Source organism: Diceros bicornis, chromosome 22 (assembly GCF_020826845.1).
Source record: "Diceros bicornis minor isolate mBicDic1 chromosome 22, mDicBic1.mat.cur, whole genome shotgun sequence".
NCBI classification, from domain to species: domain Eukaryota; kingdom Metazoa; phylum Chordata; class Mammalia; order Perissodactyla; family Rhinocerotidae; genus Diceros; species Diceros bicornis.
Window position 1 is genome coordinate 53,565,378 of NC_080761.1, and position 17,120 is coordinate 53,582,497.

Below are 17,120 nucleotides of genomic sequence, written 5' to 3' on the forward strand. Positions count from 1 at the left end.
ACTTTACGAAATTGCTGTAAGTCATAGCTTAGTAAGAGACAAGATTTCCTTAATAAGAGAAAATATTAAAGAACCAGCAATAAAAAGTCATAGAAATTATAATCATCCTCATCAGTTCGTCAGTCCCATGTAATTATTACTTGTTTTGCTTGAATCCAATTTTTCCATGAGTTCTAAAAATTCTTACTCAGTTCAGTGGTATGATCTTAAGGTTATCATAAATTTGTGCTTTGTCAGAGCTCTTTCCATGAATATCTTTGAGGATAAATCACTTTTGTAGGAACACTTGGCAAAAAGCATCAGAGTAAAACAATAACTATAAATGACAGAAGACTTAAAAATCTGATGAGAGTCCATCACAATGGAATTGACCAAGAAATTTGGTTATTTCTGTGACATACAATATTTTAAGATAACTGGAATTATGACTGATGACATTATACCAGGACATATCAGATTTCCATGAGTTTTACATAATGTCTGGAACACCTACAACATATATCTATAAAGACACAACATAAATGTTTAGTATTCTTATTTGACAGTGCTTCTTATGTTATTTCACTTATCAAATAAGCATAATTTGTTTAACATCTCCCTTTTTATGAATGAAAACAAATCCTTTGAGATGTTCTAGGGGCCCACTGGAAAATTTCAAAGTTAGTTCAAGGTCAAAAATACTTCATTTAGAATTTGATTTGGGGAAGTTCGTCAAAAATATCAAAATGTAGGGGGGGCCGGCCTGGTGGCATAGTGGTTAAGTTCGCGTGCTCTGTTTTGGTGGCCTGAAGTTTGCAGGTTCGGATCCCAGGCGCAGACTGACACACTGCTTGTCAAGCCATGCTGTGGTGGCGTCCCATATAAAGTGGAGGAAGATGGGCATGGATGTTAGCCCAGGGTCAATCTTCCTCAGCAAAAAGAGGAGGATTGGCAATGGATGTTAGCTCAGGGCTGATCTTCCTCACCAAAAAAAAAAAAAAAAAAAAATCAAAATGTTTTAAAACACTTGATCATATAGGATCATAGGTTGCTATGCAGCAGTACTTAGTTATCCACTTAACCATGGTGACAAGAAAGACTTATAAGGCAAATACAGAAATTAAATAGTTCTAGGTAAAATTTAGCTCTTTTAATAGAGAAGACTCAGTTTCCCTGAGTAATCAAAGACTAATAAAAACAACAGAAAATTATTGTGATAAAACACAAAATCTTTGCTTTCTAGGCAGATTACTTAAAAGGTCAAGAACCTCCCCACACATTTTTTTTTTTTTTTAAGTCTTAGGAATTGGGAATGGTCTAGGTAATAAGAGTTATGGGTAAATCATTTACATCTCAAAAACACGGGGAAAGAATGTACAAAGAATTGGGTTGCAGCCTAAATGACGTCATAGGTTGATCCCCCCATCCAACCACATTATCCTTAATTTGCTTTTTTATAGTAGGGAGAAGATGATTTCCAACTAAGATGGAAATCAGAAAATTTCTGTTCTGGATTTAAGAGCTGTCTGACTTCGGAATGTTTTTAGTAAATCTTTTTACAAAGGCTTCAGAAGGTTTTTCTTTTCCTTCTGGGTAGGTTTCGTTTAGGGGAGGAGGCCTAAAAAAATTCCATTAGGCTCTTAATTAATATCACCTTCTAATCTGGCCAATTTTCGACCACAAAGCTACTTAAAAAAATCCTTTTTAAATAGCTTGTCAGGTTTAGTCAAGGCAAACAGTAAATATTTCTGGCAGTATTGAATAACCCTCTGGACTCAAGAGGTGTCCCCAAAGAGAGTGCAAAAGATTCTATGTTTTCCTCTCGGTATCAAGTACTACAAACAGAGATCTGGGGCCGGCCCTGTGGCTTAGCGGTTAAGTGCGTGCGCTCCGCTACTGGCGGCCCGGGTTCGGATCCTGGGAGTGCACCGACGCACCGCTTCTCTGGCCATGCTGAGGCCGCATCCCACATACAGCAACTAGAAGGATGTGCAGCTATGACATACAACTATCTACTGGGGCTTTGGGGGAAAAATAAATAAATAAAATTATGAAAAAAAAAAAAGAGAGATCTGGGTGAGCTAAGAATTCTCACCCTTTGCTGCTTTCTGCCAGCTTTTCCAGGATCCCATCTGTAGCACCAGTACTTACCAGAATTTGGCAAAGTTTTGCATTAATTTTAATTTTAGTTTCCTTTAGCTGTTTAAGGGAATAATGTAGCAGTTTACCAGAAAATCCCTGAGTCTCATCAACTCTAGGAGGTGCCCATACAGGGGCCCTCCTTCGACGGTGGATAAGAGTGTGCCTGTAAGGCCATTAACTTGGCAGACTTTTGTTTATGGTCTTGTAATTTCTTGTTTAGGTACCTCTTGTGTTTTTAATTTTTCATTAGCTTTCTGCAATGAAACCTTCAATGAAGCTATTTTTGGAATTTTGAAGCCTTTTGGAATCTTCTGCATACCAATTAAAATAGGTATCCCATTCTGATTGTTTAATTTGGGAACTGTTATTTTCAAGTGCACTTCTTAAACAGTCTTATCTAATTGGAACGTTCCTCATAATGGCCATTTTAATTCTAGGTTGTACTTCCCCCGAGAGCTGGCAGCGGTTTGGTAGGACTCTGGCTGCAAATGGAGTTTAACCCACATTTCTGTCCAGCCATATCTAGCCACAAAAGAGGTGGAACCTTCATGTGTCTGGCTGTATTTTGGGAGCCCCAACCTGATGGTTACCAAGCCACGTTCTTAGGACACAAAATTCTAGATTGTCTTTAATAAGATTTTGCCATTTTTGTTAATATTTATAGCTTCCATGACCATAATTTTTAAGCAGATATGCCAGAAGATGGTGTGTTTGACTCTTTGGAATTTAAGGATCCTATTAAACTTTAGGTTTCTTGAAGCTGAACTAATACCTAAAAGGGATGTGCCACTGGGTTGGGAATTGTGCAGTGTTTTTTTACAGTGTACCTCATTGCACAAAAATTTTCTTGAGGTTGGCTGGTGACCTAGTGTCAATCTAACCTGTTCCATGACCAACTTATCCTAACACAGGAGTCTGAGTCAGATGACAAGTGCTCTAACAGCCCTTAAGTGCTCAGCCTGTGCCCACCAGGCTAAACTTGATCTTGACTTTCTTCTGGAGATATTGCTTTTAAAAATTATTTGAAGGGGGCCGGCCCGGTGGCGCAAGCGGTTAAGTGCACACGCTCCGCTGTGGCGGCCCGGGGTTTGCCGGTTCGGATCCCAGGTGCACATCGATGCACTGCTTGGCAAGCCATGCTGTGGTGGCGTCCCATATAAAGTGGAGGAAGATAGGCACAGATGTTAGCACAGGGCCAGTCTTCCTCAGCAAAAAAAAATGAGGAGGATTGACAGATCCTGATCTTCCTCACACAAAAAAAAATTATTTGAAGATAAGTTGTGTTCAAGGTACAGATTGTTAAAAAGGAAAGTTCAAAATAAATAATTTAAAATATTAAAAAAGATCTTAAAAGGAGGCCGGCCCTTTTTAAATGAGGAGGATTGGCATGGATGTTAGCTCAGGGCTGATCTTCCTTACAAAATAAATAGATAGATAGATAGATAAGATAAAAAAGATGCTTAGACAAAATATAGAAACCCAGGGCCGGCCCCGTGGCTTAGCGGTTAAGTGCACGCGCTCTGATGCTGGCGGCCTGGGTTCGGATCCCAGGCGCGCACCAACGCACCACTTCTCCAGCCATGCTGAGGCCGAGTCCCACATACAGCAACTAGAAGGGTGTGCAACTATGACGTACAACTATCTACTGGGGCTTTGGGGGGATAAATAAACTTAAAAAAAAATAAAGAAACCCAATTAACAATACTAAGTAATTAATGTTTATTAATTATATTTAAGTAAAAAATAATTAGGATTGGTAAGGCTCTTAGAAAACTAGTTCCATAAGATTCAAGTTCTTCAGGTTGGTAAGAATCTTCCCAGTTGTCCTTTCTAAAGCTAGTAGCGTTACAGTCTAAGGGCAGGTGAGTAAAAGAGATAAAACAAAGTGAAAATGAGCAATCTGTAAAAGGGGCTTTTCATAAAAGAAGGATTCATGACATGACCCCTGCCTGTTTTGTTTTTGTTTTTTTTGTGTGTGAGGAGGACCAGCCCTAGGCTAACATCTGATGCCAATCCTCCCCTTTTTTCTTGAGGAAGATTGGCCCTGAGCTAACATCCGTGGCCATCTTCTTCTGCTTTATATGGGACGCCACCACAGCATGGCTTAACAAGCGGTGCGTTGCTGCGCACCCGGGATCCGAACCTGCGAACCCCGGACCGCCACAGTGGAGCGTGCGCACTAACCGCTTGCGCCACTGGGCCGGCCCCTTGTTTGTATTTTTAAACAAAACTCTTACATGTCTTTTATTATGTGTTAGTCACTGTTCTAATGCATTTTACAAGCATTGACTTATTTAATCCTCCTACCAGGCCATTTAGTAAGTACTATAAGCCTTATTTTACTGATTAGGAAACTGAGGCACAAGTAACTTGATTAAAATAATAGCTAATGAGTGGCAGAGTCAGGATTCAAACCCAAGCAGTCTGTCTTCTTGCATGGATGTTCTTAACTACAACTATTCCATGCTGCCTTTCATATTAGTGCATATCATATGTTCTTTATAAATTTTCATGCAACTATACCTAGTTACTCTGCAAAGATTTCTTTTAATATGTTTAATAGTCTAGAAAGACATTTTTTAGGACCTAAAGATTTGACTACACAGGCCGTATTAAATTTTATTATTTTTGTTTCTAGAAAGGATAATTTAATTTCTCCGTAGAAATGTGATAGAGGAGGTTGCATTTTCAAAGACCAGATTCCTAACTTTTTATGGAAATTTTCACAATCCTGTTTTATCCAGATATACATTACATAACTATATAATAATTAGTAAAGCTTTTTTAAGTATAAGCGGATTCTGGAGATGAGACTGATTAAATGGAAAAAATAGGAAACCTCTCCTCACTTATGTCTGTCTTTTATCCTGTCCAACCCATCTCTCGCAGTGCTGCCCACAGTCATTTTTCAGAGTCATTTTCCTAAAATATACATCTTGCCATTACTTTTCTGATTAAATATTTTCTGTAGCTTCCCACTGGCACCTAAATGAGGCTTCAACGTACCTTCATCCAGTCTTATCTTCTGTAGCTACCACCAAGCATCCCACTAGGCATACCTGACCACTCTATATCCTTAGTGCTAGCTGTCATTCTTTGCACCTGGTGCCTTCATGTTATTTACCCTGCTTTCACCCATCCAGGAAACTACTCAGGCAACACCTAGCCACAATACCAGTACATAGTGGGCACTCAGTAGATGTTGGACAAGTAGTCTTGCCTGTTTTTGCCCAGCAGACTAAATCACTTTTCTTTACATATGTATGTATTATAGTTTTATGAGTGATTCTTTATTTGCTGGATTGTAAGGGGAGCAGGGAGTGATTATTTTCATCTATAGGTCCTCAGTACCCAGCCTGGGACTTAGGAAATGCTTAGTAAGATTTTGAATGAGTAGTGGGAAAATGGACTTATTTACAATGAAAGTTTTAAGAAGTGATTTTGGATTTTTCTTTTTGCCCAATATGGTTTATATTCATTTTGTTCTGCTGCTGCTGCTTGGCCATTTGGAAACCAGCACATGATTTCTTATTTAATGACTTCGTAATTGTAGTTTGAGAATATCCTAAATATTATCTTTTTGAATCCTAATGAATATTTGGGAATTTTCCTGACCTTTGGGTCTTAGGAATCTTCAGTCACAGAAAATATTTAAGGTGAGGAATAGAAACTGAACCTAGAGTGGTCAAAAAAAATCTCTTCGCATTTGTTCAACTCTCTTACAACAAAGATGTATTCACTTATATTACTTGTGAAATAAAAAAGATGTCCTCCCCCCTACCCCCGCCCCATGCATACCTTTTAAGTTTGTCTGCTGAGATACCATTGTGTATCAGTTGTAAAATTCTGTATCTGTTCTTTCAAGTACTGTATGCTGCTGCTGTTGGGTGGTCTATCGTCTTCTATATCCTTACTGATTTTCTGTCTACTGCTTGAGATTATTGAGAGAGAAGTGATGATGTCTTCAACTATAATTGTGGATTTTTCTGTTTTTTCAGTGATATAATTTTTCAGTTATTTTTGTATTCTGAAGCTCTGTTGTTAGGTGCTTACACATTTTTTTATTTTTTTAAATTTTTATTGATATATTTTTCCCCCAAAGCCCCAGTAGATAGTTGTATGTCATAGCTGCACATCCTTCTAGTTGCTGTATGTGGGACACGGCCTCAGCATGGTCGGAGAAGCGGTGCGTCGGTGCACGCCCAGGATCCGAACCCGGGCCGCCAGTAGCGGAGCGCGCGCACTTAACCGCTAAGCTACGGGGCCGGCCCTAAAATTCACCCTTTCCAAGTGTCCAATTCAGTGGTTTTTAGTTATGTTCACAAGACTGTGCAACCATCACCACCATCTAATTCCAGTATATTTCATCACCTCCAAAATAAACCCCATATCCATTAGCATTCACATTCCATTCTCCCCTACTACCCTTAATATCCTTTTATTATTCCTGGATCCAATCCAGGATACCATATTGCATTTAGTTGTCATGTCTCCTTAGTCTCCTCCAATATTTGATGGTTTCTCCATCTTTCTTTGTTTTTTCTGACCTTGACAATTTTGAAAAGAATTGGTCAAGTATTTTGTAAGAGTTTCTGCATTTGGGTTTGTCTAACGTTTTTCTCATAATTAAACTGGGGTTATGGGTTTTGGAGTGAGAACACACGTGCATGAACTGCCTTTCTCACCAGATCATATCAGGGAGGTCATGATTTCAACATGGCTTAGCACCCGTGATGTTAAGATGGTGTCTGCCAGGTTTCTCTACTGTGAAGTTAGTATTTCTTCCCTCCCATACTCTATTCTTAGTGAGTAAGTCATTAAGTCCAGCCTGTAGTCAAGGGGAGGTGGATTAATTAACTCCACCTCCTGAATTGGATGTATCTACATATATTATCTGGAGAATAAGCTGTAAGGAAGATTTGTCCCTTCTTCCCCAAAATTTTTTCATTCAATAATTTGTGACCAGTATGCATGGATATTTATTTTATACTTTGGGTTATCGTCCAGTACTGTGAATTCTTTTAGTTTTGGCTATTAGGAGTTCTTTCAGGTTGGCTCCCATGTCGTTTTTGACATGCCTCCATCTTTTTTCTTTAGTGTTTCCTTACTTTCAGGCACTATAAGATGCTCCAGGCTCATCTTGTATTTTCTCTGCCCCAGATCTAGAATCAAGTATTTCTCCAGAGAGGCCTGGTTCCTTTTGTTGGAGAATGGTATTTAGAAACCAAGATCTGAGGAACTGTGTGTGCATGTTGCTACTGGAATGTGACTACTTTTGGGCTCCATTTTTTTTTTTTTTTTTTTAATAAGCAGCTTTATTGTGATTCTAATGCACATTCACAATTCACTCCAAGTACACAATTCAGTGGTTTCTGGTACGTTCATAAAGTTGTGCAAACATCACCACAGTCGATTTTAGAACACTTTCTTCACCCCAGGAAGCCCCTTACCTTTTATCAGTCACCTCTATTTCCTCCCAATTTTACCGCCACCCCCAGCCCTAGGCAACCACTAACCTTTTCTGGATGTTTCGTAAATATGTGGTCTTTGGTGATTGGCTTCTTTGACGTAGCTAATGTTTTTCAGGTTCATCCACATTGCAGCATGTATCAGTAACTCATTCCTTTTGGTTGCCAAATAATATTCTGGCATATCAATATATACCACGTTTTGTTTGTCCATTTCTCAACTGATGGACATTTGGAGTTGTTTCTATATTTTGGCTATTATGCTGCTATGAGCATTTGTGTACAAGTTCTTGTGTGGATGTAATGTTTTCATTTCTCTTGGGCATCCACCTGGTAGTGGACTTACTGGGTCACATGTTAACTATGCTTATGCTTTCAAGGAACTGCTAGACTGTTTTTCAAAGTGGCTATACCATTTTATATTCCCACCAGCAGTGTATAAAGCATTCCAATTTCACAACATCCTGGCCAACACTTTTTTATTGTCTGTCTCTTTATAGCCATCCTAGTGGATGTAAAGTGATATTTCATTGTGCTTTTGATATACATTTTCCTGATGGCTAATAATGTTGAGCATCTCCTCATGTGCTTATTGGCTATTTGTTTATCTTCTTTGGAGAAATGTCTATTCAGATACTTTGCCTATTTTTCCCCCACTGCAGAGGATTTGCTCTGAGCTAACATCTGTTGCCAGTATTCCTCTTGGCTTTTTTTTATGTGAGCCGCCGCCACAGCATGGCTAGTGACAGACGAGTGGTGTGGTTCTGCACCCAGGAACCGAAGCTGGGCTGCCGAAGCGGAGCGTGCTGAACTTTAACTGCTAGGCCATCTGGGCTAGCCGTTCCCATTTTTAAATTGAGTTATTTATCTTGATTAATGAGTTATCAGCATTCTTTACATATTCTGGATACATGTCCCTTATCAGATAAATGATTTGCAAATATTTTCTTCCATTCTGTGGGTTGTCTTTTCGTTTTCTTTATGGTGTCTCTTGTTCCTTCTGGTATTACCATTACATGTATGTACCTTTTGTAGTTGTCCCACAGTCCTTGGGTATTCTGTTCTGTTTTTTTCAGTCCTGTTCTCTTTGCTCTTTGGGTTTCAGGGATTCTATTGATATATTCTCTAGCTCAGAGATTCTTTCCTCAGCTGTGTCCAGTCTTAATAAGCCCATCAAAGGCATTCTTCTTTTCTGTTATAGAGGGTTTTTTTTTTCCCCTGAGGAAGATCGGCCCTGAGCTAACATCCATGCCAATCCTCCTCGTTTTTGCTGAGGAAGACTGGCCCTAAGCTAACATCCGTGCCTGTCTTCCTCCATCTTATATGAGATGCCACCACAGCATGGCCTGACAAGCAGTGCCTTGGTGCACTCCCAGGATCCAAACCCAGGCCGCCAGCAGCAGAGTTCGCACACTTAACCACTATGCCATTGGGCCGGCCCCTGTTACAGTGTTTTTTTATCTCTACATTTCTCTTTGGTTCTTAGGATTTCCATCTCTCTGCTTACATTGCCCATCTGTTTTTGCATGCTATCTGTTTTATCTGTTAGAATCCTTAGAATATTAATCATAGTTGTTTTAAATTCCCAGTCTGATAATTCCACCATCCCTGCCATGTCTGGTTGTGATAATTGTTCTGTCTTTTCATTTGTGATTTTTTCCTTTTGGTATACTTTGTAGTTTTTTCTTTTTTTTTTTTTTTTAATTTATCTTTTTTCCCCAAAGCCCCAATAGATAGTTGTATGTCATAGCTGCACATCCTTCTAGTTGCTGTATGTGGCATGCGGCCTCAGCATGGCCGGACAAGCGGTGCGTTGGTGCGCGCCCGGGATCCAAACCCAGGCCGCCAGCATCGGAGTGTGCGCACTTAACTGCTAAGCCATGGGGCCGGCCCTGTAGTTTTTTCTTGATAGCTAGATATATTGTACTGGGTAAAAGGAACTGCTTTAAGTAGGCCTTAGTAATATGGTGCTGAGATGTGGGGGGAGGGGGAAGCATTCTATACTTTTGTGATTACGTCTCAGTCTTTTAGTGAGTCTTCGCCTCTGGACTATGAACTTTTCACAAGTTTCTCAGTTTTTCCTCCCCGCTTCGGTGGGACATTCCGGCAGGAGTTGGGTGTTTCACTTCCAGCAGGTTAGTTAGGCTCTGATAATACCCCAGCAGGTTAGGCTCTGGTTAACTAGTTTCCCCTGAGGGCCGGCCTTGTTAAGAAGTTGCAAACGATTTAACTCCAGGACCTGTCCCGTGGCTTAGCGGTTAAGTGCGCGCGCTCAGCTGCTGGTGGCCTGGGTTTGGATCCCGGGCGCACACCAACGCACTGCTTCTATGGCCATGCTGAGGCCGCGTCCCACGTACAGCGACTGGAAGGATGTGCAGCTATGGCATACAACTATCTACTGGGGCTTTGGGGGAAAAAATAAATAAATAAAATTATAAAAAAACAAAAATCAAAAGATTTAACTCCATTCTTTTGCATGTCAATATCCAGTTGTTTTAGCACAATTTATGGAAAAGACTTCCCCCCCATTGAATTGTCTTTGTACTAGTACCAAACTGCTTGATTACTGTAGATTTGTAGTAAGTTCTGAAATTGGAAAATGTGAGTTGTCGAGCTTTGCTCTTCTTTTTCAAGATTGTTTTGGCTATTCTGGGTCCCGTGAATTATTTTTATTTATTTATTTTTTTGTGAGGAAGATCAGCCCTGAGCTAACATCCTTTGCCAATCGTCCTGTTTTTGCTGAGGAAGATTGGCCCTGGGCTAACATCTGTGCCCATCTTCCTCTACTTTGTATGGGGCGCCGCCACAGCATGGCCTGACAAGTGGCGCGTCGGTGCGTGCCCGGGATCCAAACCTCCGAACCCTGGGCCGCTGAAGCTCAGCCTGCCCACTTAACTGCTTCGCCACTGGGCTGCCCCCCCCCCCATGAATTATTATATGAATTTTAGTACCAGTTTTTACATTTCTGTAAAGAAGGCAGCTGGGATTTCCATAGAGTGATATTGAATCTGTAGATCAGTTTGGGGAGAGTTGCTATCTTTACGATATTAAGTCTTGTAATCCATGAACATGCAATATCTTTCCATTTATTTAGTTAGGTCTTTAATTTCTTTTGACAATATTTTGTACTTTTCAGAGTATAAGTTTTGCACTGTTTGGTTAAATTTATTCCTAAATATTTTATTCTTTTTGATGCTAACATAAATGGAATTTTCTAAATTTCATTTTTGGTCTATTATCCTGCAACCTTGCTGAGTTTTTTTGTTAGTTCTAATAATTTTTAGTGGAGTCCTTCAAATTTTCTATATACGTGATCATGTCATCTGCAAATAGATATAACTTTGCTTCTTCCTTTCTAACAGAGATGCCTTTTATTTCATTTCCTTGCCCAATTGCCCTGACTAGCGTCTCTGGTACAATGTTGAATAGAAGTGAGAGCAGACATCCATGTCTTGTTCTTGAAATTAGAAAGCTTTCAGTGTTTTACTGTTAAGTGTGTTAGTTGACGGTCTTTTTTAATAGATACCCTTTATCAAATTGAGGAATTTCGTTTGTATTCCTAGTTTGTTGGGTGTTTTTAATCACAAAGGGGTGTTGAATTTTTGAGTTATTTTCTTAGTGGTTATCCTGGGGATTATAATAAGCATTTTTATAGCTATGTAGTTCAATTAATACCATCTTAATTTCAATAGTATACAAAAAGTTTGTTCTGTATAACTCTGGTCCCTTCCCCTTACTTTGTTCTATTACTGCCGTACAAATTACATCTTTATATATTATGTGCCCATCAACAGATTTATAATTGTTAGGTTACGCGATTGTCTTTTAAATCAGATAGGAGAAAAAAATTATAAACAAAAAATACATTCATAGTATCTTTTTATATTAACCCTATATAATTATTTTTACTGGTGGTCTTTCTTCATGTTGTTTCATGTACACTATCTAGTGTCCTTTAATTTCAGCCTAAAGGATTCCCTTTAGTATTTCTTGTGGGGCAGGTCTGCTAGTCACAAGTTCTCCGTTTTTGTTTATCTAGGAATGTCTTACTTTGCCTTCATTTTTGAGGAAAAGTTTTGTGGGATATGGAATTTTTGGTTGACAGATTTTCTTTCAGTGCTTAGAATGCCATTCCACTGACTTCTGGCTTCCTGGTTTTTGTTGAGAAATCATCTGTTTGCCTTATTTCGGATCTCTGGTGCTTGATAAATTGTTTCTCTCTTGGTGCTTTCAAGAATCTGTCTTTGGCTTTTGACAGTTTGATTATGATGTGTTTAGATCTGGATCTCTTTTGAGTTTATTCTACTGGGAGTTTGTTTAGCTTCTTGGTTGTGAAGGTCAGCGTTTTGCATTAAATTTAGGAAATTTTTGTCCATTATTTCTTCAGATATTCTTTTTGCTCCTTTGTTTCCTTTCCTGCTAAGACTCCCAGTATGCGTATGTTAGTATGCTTGATGGTGTCCCACAGGTCTCTGAGGCACTGTTAATTGTTTTTTATTTCTCTTCCTCAGACTGGATAATCTAAATTGACCTATCTTCAATTTTACTGATTCTTTTTTCCACTTGCTCAAACCTGCTGTTCAGCCTCTCTAGCAAAATTTTTTGTTTTTGTTGTTGAGGAAGGTTCACTCTGAGCTAACATCTGTTACCAGTCTTCCTCGTTTTGCTTGAGGAAGATTCGTCCTGAGCTAACATCTGTGCCAGTCTTCCTCTATTTTGTATGTAGGTCCCCGCCACAGCATGGCTGACGAGTGGTGTAGATCCGCCCCCGAGATCCAAACCCATGAACTCAGGCCACTGAAGCGGAATACGCCAAACTTAACCCCTAGGCCACGGGGTCAGCCCCTCCAGCAAATTTTTTTTTTATTTCACTTATTGTACTTGGCAACTCCACAATTATTTTTGGTTCTTTTTTTCCCCAAAAAATCCATTTTGTTCTTTTTTTTTATAATTTCTCTTTATTGATATTCTCAATGTGCTGAGACATTTTTCTTATGTCCTTAGTTTTTTAGCCATGGTTTCCTTTAGTCCTTTGAACATATTTAATGTAGCTGGTTTCCAGTCTTTGTCTAGTAAATTCAATATCTGGGCTTCTAGTTTCTTTTTTGTGTGTGTGTGTGTGTGTGAGAAAGATCAGCCCTGAGCTAATATCCATGCCAATCCTCCTCTTTTTGCTGAGGAAGACTGGCCCTGGGCTAACATCTGTGCCCATCTTCCTCCACTTTACGTGGGACCCCCGCCACAGCATGGCCTGACAAGCGGTGCATCAGTGCGCACCCAGGATCCGAACCCAGGCTGCCAGCAGCGGAGCACACACACTTAACCGCTACGCCATGGGGCCAGCCCCATGGGCTTCCGTTTTCTTTCTTTCTTTTTTTTTTTTTTTGTGAGGAAGATCGGCCCTGAGCTAACATCTGCCAATCCTCCTCTTTTTGCTGAGGAAAACTGGCCCTGGGCTAACATCTGTGCCCATCTTCCTCCATTTTATATGGGACGCCACCACAGCATGGCTTAGCAAGCAGTGTGTCAGTGCACGCCTAAGATCCGAACTGGCAAACCCTGGGCTGCCGCAGCGGAGGGCACGCACTTAACTGCTTGTGCCACCAGACCGGCCTCTTCCAGTTTCTGTTGATGGCTTTTTTTTTGCCCTCTGTATGTGCCATACTTTGTTCTTTTCGTATCTCATAATATTTTGTTGAAAATTGAATGTTTAGATAATGTGGCAACAAGATTTTTTTGTTGCTGTTTGTTGTAATTGTTTCCTTGCTTAGTGACTTTCTGACCTAATTTTGTAGTGTCTATATTGTTTGTGATGTGTGGCCAGCAAAGTCTCCACTTGATTAGCTTGATTGTCAACTAATGACTGGACAGCGGTATTTACAGTAACAAAAGAGTGAAAAACAACCCAAATGCCCCCAAATAAGGAAGTAGTTTTTAAAAAATGATTCATTATATTTATATGATGGAACATTATGCAGATACTAACATTCATACATTTGGAGACTTTTATGACATAGGAAAATGTTTATTATATGATATAGATGGAAAAAATAGGATATAAAATACAGTATGTTCAAATTTTTGAAAATAAGTTTTATGAAGAAATAGCATATATATACACCAAAAAAACTACTAGAAGGAACTATATCAAAATGGTAGCATTTGTTATTTCTGAGTGATGGTTAAATTATGTGAGTAAAAAAAAATTATCTCTGTTCTGTATTATGTACCATAAGGTTGTGTTAATTATTTCGTTATAAAAATAAAATGCAGTAATTAATGTGATACACTTGTATATATTACTGTTTTTTATTCATGTGAATTCAATTAAAAATTATATGGCTGTTGAGTTTTGGTGATTTAGCATAAACTCTTAAAAATATTTGAAGACATGCTATTATAAAAACATGCTAATAATAACCCTGGTATCTGGGCTGACAAAATATATATATGAGCTCTTTTAATCTTTAGAGTCTACTCTATAGAAAGAAGTTTTGTTTCACTGGGGTGTAATAGGGTGAATTATTAGGCAGATGAATAACCTGTAGTCTCATTTATTAGCATTTCATTTTTTTCTTTTCAGGCGCATATTAAATTTCCTATTGACTACCCATATTCACCACCTACCTTCAGATTCTTGACCAAAATGTGGCACCCCAACATTTATGAGGTAAGAAACGTCTATCATGAGTTTCTCTGAAGATTTTTTAGGTATAATCCTTTAAAACAGCCTGTATATCTCAGTATACTGTAGTGGTTATGCTGTAGCCATAAAGAAGTATTCATGGTTTCTCACTTTCAGTTAGCAGTCTCTAGTTTAATTGTTCAAAATTGAGGATAGTTTTATAATACCAGTGTATATTACAGTTAATTTAAGATTGAGGCTTGAGACCTTTGCTGCTCATTGCTAACATTATAATGCATATGTGTTAACATTTGCATTTTTTAAATTTAGTAGATAAAGTCATACAAATTTATTTGTGTGCCTGTCCTCTAGTTTCACAGCAGGGGTCCACCTGTTGCTATGATCAGAGAGTCAGCTTTTTGGGGGGATTTATCCTACTGCATTTGGACTGGCCTTCTTGCAGGAGTTGCTGCAGAGCAGTTGAGAGCCTCTTTTGGAATAAATCCAAGGTGAGGTTCTTCTACTGAACAAGTCCACATGCCTGGGGGAATCATTTCTAGTTTTGTTGATGAAATGTACGTAGCTTTGGGCTAATCTGTAAGCATGCTAGAACAATGCATTATGTTTCTCAGGATAATTATTTCAAGGCACTCTAAAACATCCTTTGAGGTCACTCCTTTACCATTCGGTAATCTTTTTCATTGCAGTAGGGCTCTGAAGTGGTCTCATTTTATTGTAGCTGTGGCTCAAGCATTAAAATTGCTTTTTAAAAGTTGCAGCCTTAGTCATGTAGTCTTTTTTTTGGTCTGGTGGATGTTGGGAACTGCCTTTGCTCCAGAAACAGAGCTACCTAGCCTTTAAAATGTTTGTAGGCAAGAAATTGAGAACTTACTCTAGGGTCCTGAATTTGGATCTCAGTCTGTATGAGTTAGCACACTGGAGCAGCTTTATCATTTTTCAGAACTTGCTTTTTCTGTAAGGCTTCATTTTCATTTTCTTTTCCTTCTTAAAACAGGACAAACTGGTGCTCAAAAGGTAATATGTAGTTATGCTTCCAGAAATAAGCTCTGAGATTATTGGTTTTTTTAGTTTCTTTAGTATTTAATGTAATCATAATACAAATAAAAACACTGAATACCTTGTACGTTCTCTATAACAAAGTTATCCTGTTGTAGGAAAGAGACTATAGAAATGATTCACTGTTTTGTAAGTTCAAACTGAGTTCAATACACAGAAATATATTTGTGTTCTTATTGATTTAATAATCAAAAGTTCTTGCCTTCAAAACTATGTAGGAGATATAGATTTTAGCAAGAGAGGAATGAGAAGACTTAAACTTTCATCTTACTAATGAGAACTAGTGTACCTTAAAGCCATGTACTCACCTTTTTCCATCTCAGTCTAATTTCCAAACCCCTCTCAAAAAAGAAACAAACCAAAAACAGGATAAAGGATTCAAAGCTCTGAAGGAAGAAAGTATAGGTAGATCAACTCTCCTTTCCACTGTTTTTTTTTAGTACTTAGGTAGGCTATTTTGTTCTCTCTCTTAAGAGTTAGCATTGGAGGGGGCCGTCCCCATGTCGTAGTGGTTAAGTTCGGCGTGCTCCTCTTCGTCGGCCTGAGTTTGGTTCCTGGGTGTGGACCTATACCACTCGTCTGTCAGTGGCCATGCTGTGGCGGCAGCTCACATACAAAAAGAGGAAGATTGGCAGTGGATGTTAGCTGAAAATCACAAAAGCTTTAGTTACAGTTTTGTTAAATATATCCATATTAAATACATTACTGCAGCCCAAAAAGTTATAAATACTTCTGTGTTATATGAGTGAATTTAATTATCGTAACTAATATTTCCTTTGTCATTGCCGTGTTTGTGAAATTTATAAATATAGGGGAAACTTGGAGAACAAAAGAAATATGAACTTGTCATCAGTGGTCCTACTGCACAGTCTACTCCTTTCTGCTTCATATGTTGAGGGAGCTCAAAAATACAGTTTCCTGGTTACGTGTTACTGCATGCTCAGAAATAGACAACCAACGAACCCCATTTGTTGCGCAAACCATGTGTTAAAATGAGGTTTTCACGCACACTCTCTTCACTACAAACTTCACAGCTATGGCAACTCAGAATCTCACTGTTCTTTAGTATTTATTTATTAAAAAATTTTTTTTATAATAGAATAATTTTTAGAGTGGTTTTAGGTTCACCACAAAATGGAGTGGAAAGTACACAGAAGTGTTTAATATTTGTTGGTCCTTTAAGTACTAGTGAGTTGTAGAATAGCATGGAGCTTTATTGAAAAAACAAAGATTTTGGGGCCAGCCTGGTGGTGCAAGTGGTTAAGTGCGCACGCCCTGCTGTGGCGGCCCGGGATTTGCCAGTTCAGATCCCGGGCACGCACCGACGCACTGCTTGGCAAGCCATGCTGTGGCAGTATCTCATATAAAGTGGAGGAAGATGGGCACGGTTGTTAGCCCAGGGCCAGTCTTCCTCAGCAAGAAAAGAGGAAGATTGGCAAATGTTAGCACTGGGCTGATCTCCTCACAAAAAAAAACAAAACACAAAGATTTTGGATGTTTTTTGAAGGAGTATACAGATCGTTTTTCCTGTACCGTGCTCACAGATAAATGTCACCAATGCAGTCATGAAATAAAGGTTACAGTATGATGGTGTATGTTAGGCTCCTTGGTAGCCGATATAAAAATATTTTATTATTTCCCTTGAGGTTCTAGTTCTGAGTTCTTGTTTCTAGACCCAGATGATTCTCAAAACGTTATACTAATCTCTATAGCTACCAACACTGTAAGGATGTAACAATTTGGCTACTATTCCACTATCATTAGGGCATGGTGTTTTTAAATGTTACTGTTTGAATAATGATTAAAAATAGACTTGACTGGTTTTGTTT

At 38.9% G+C, this 17,120-nt stretch overlaps 1 protein-coding gene across 1 annotated transcript in view; it reads left to right on the plus strand.

Moving 5' to 3' along the window:
• Window positions 1–17,120, plus strand: part of UBE2R2 (ubiquitin conjugating enzyme E2 R2) — a 120,717-nt gene that overhangs the window by 74,531 nt on the left and 29,066 nt on the right. The window contains exon 2 of the mRNA XM_058565985.1: window positions 14,173–14,259. Coding sequence (XP_058421968.1) covers window positions 14,173–14,259 — 87 coding nt within the window. The remainder of the gene's footprint in view (window positions 1–14,172; window positions 14,260–17,120) is intronic.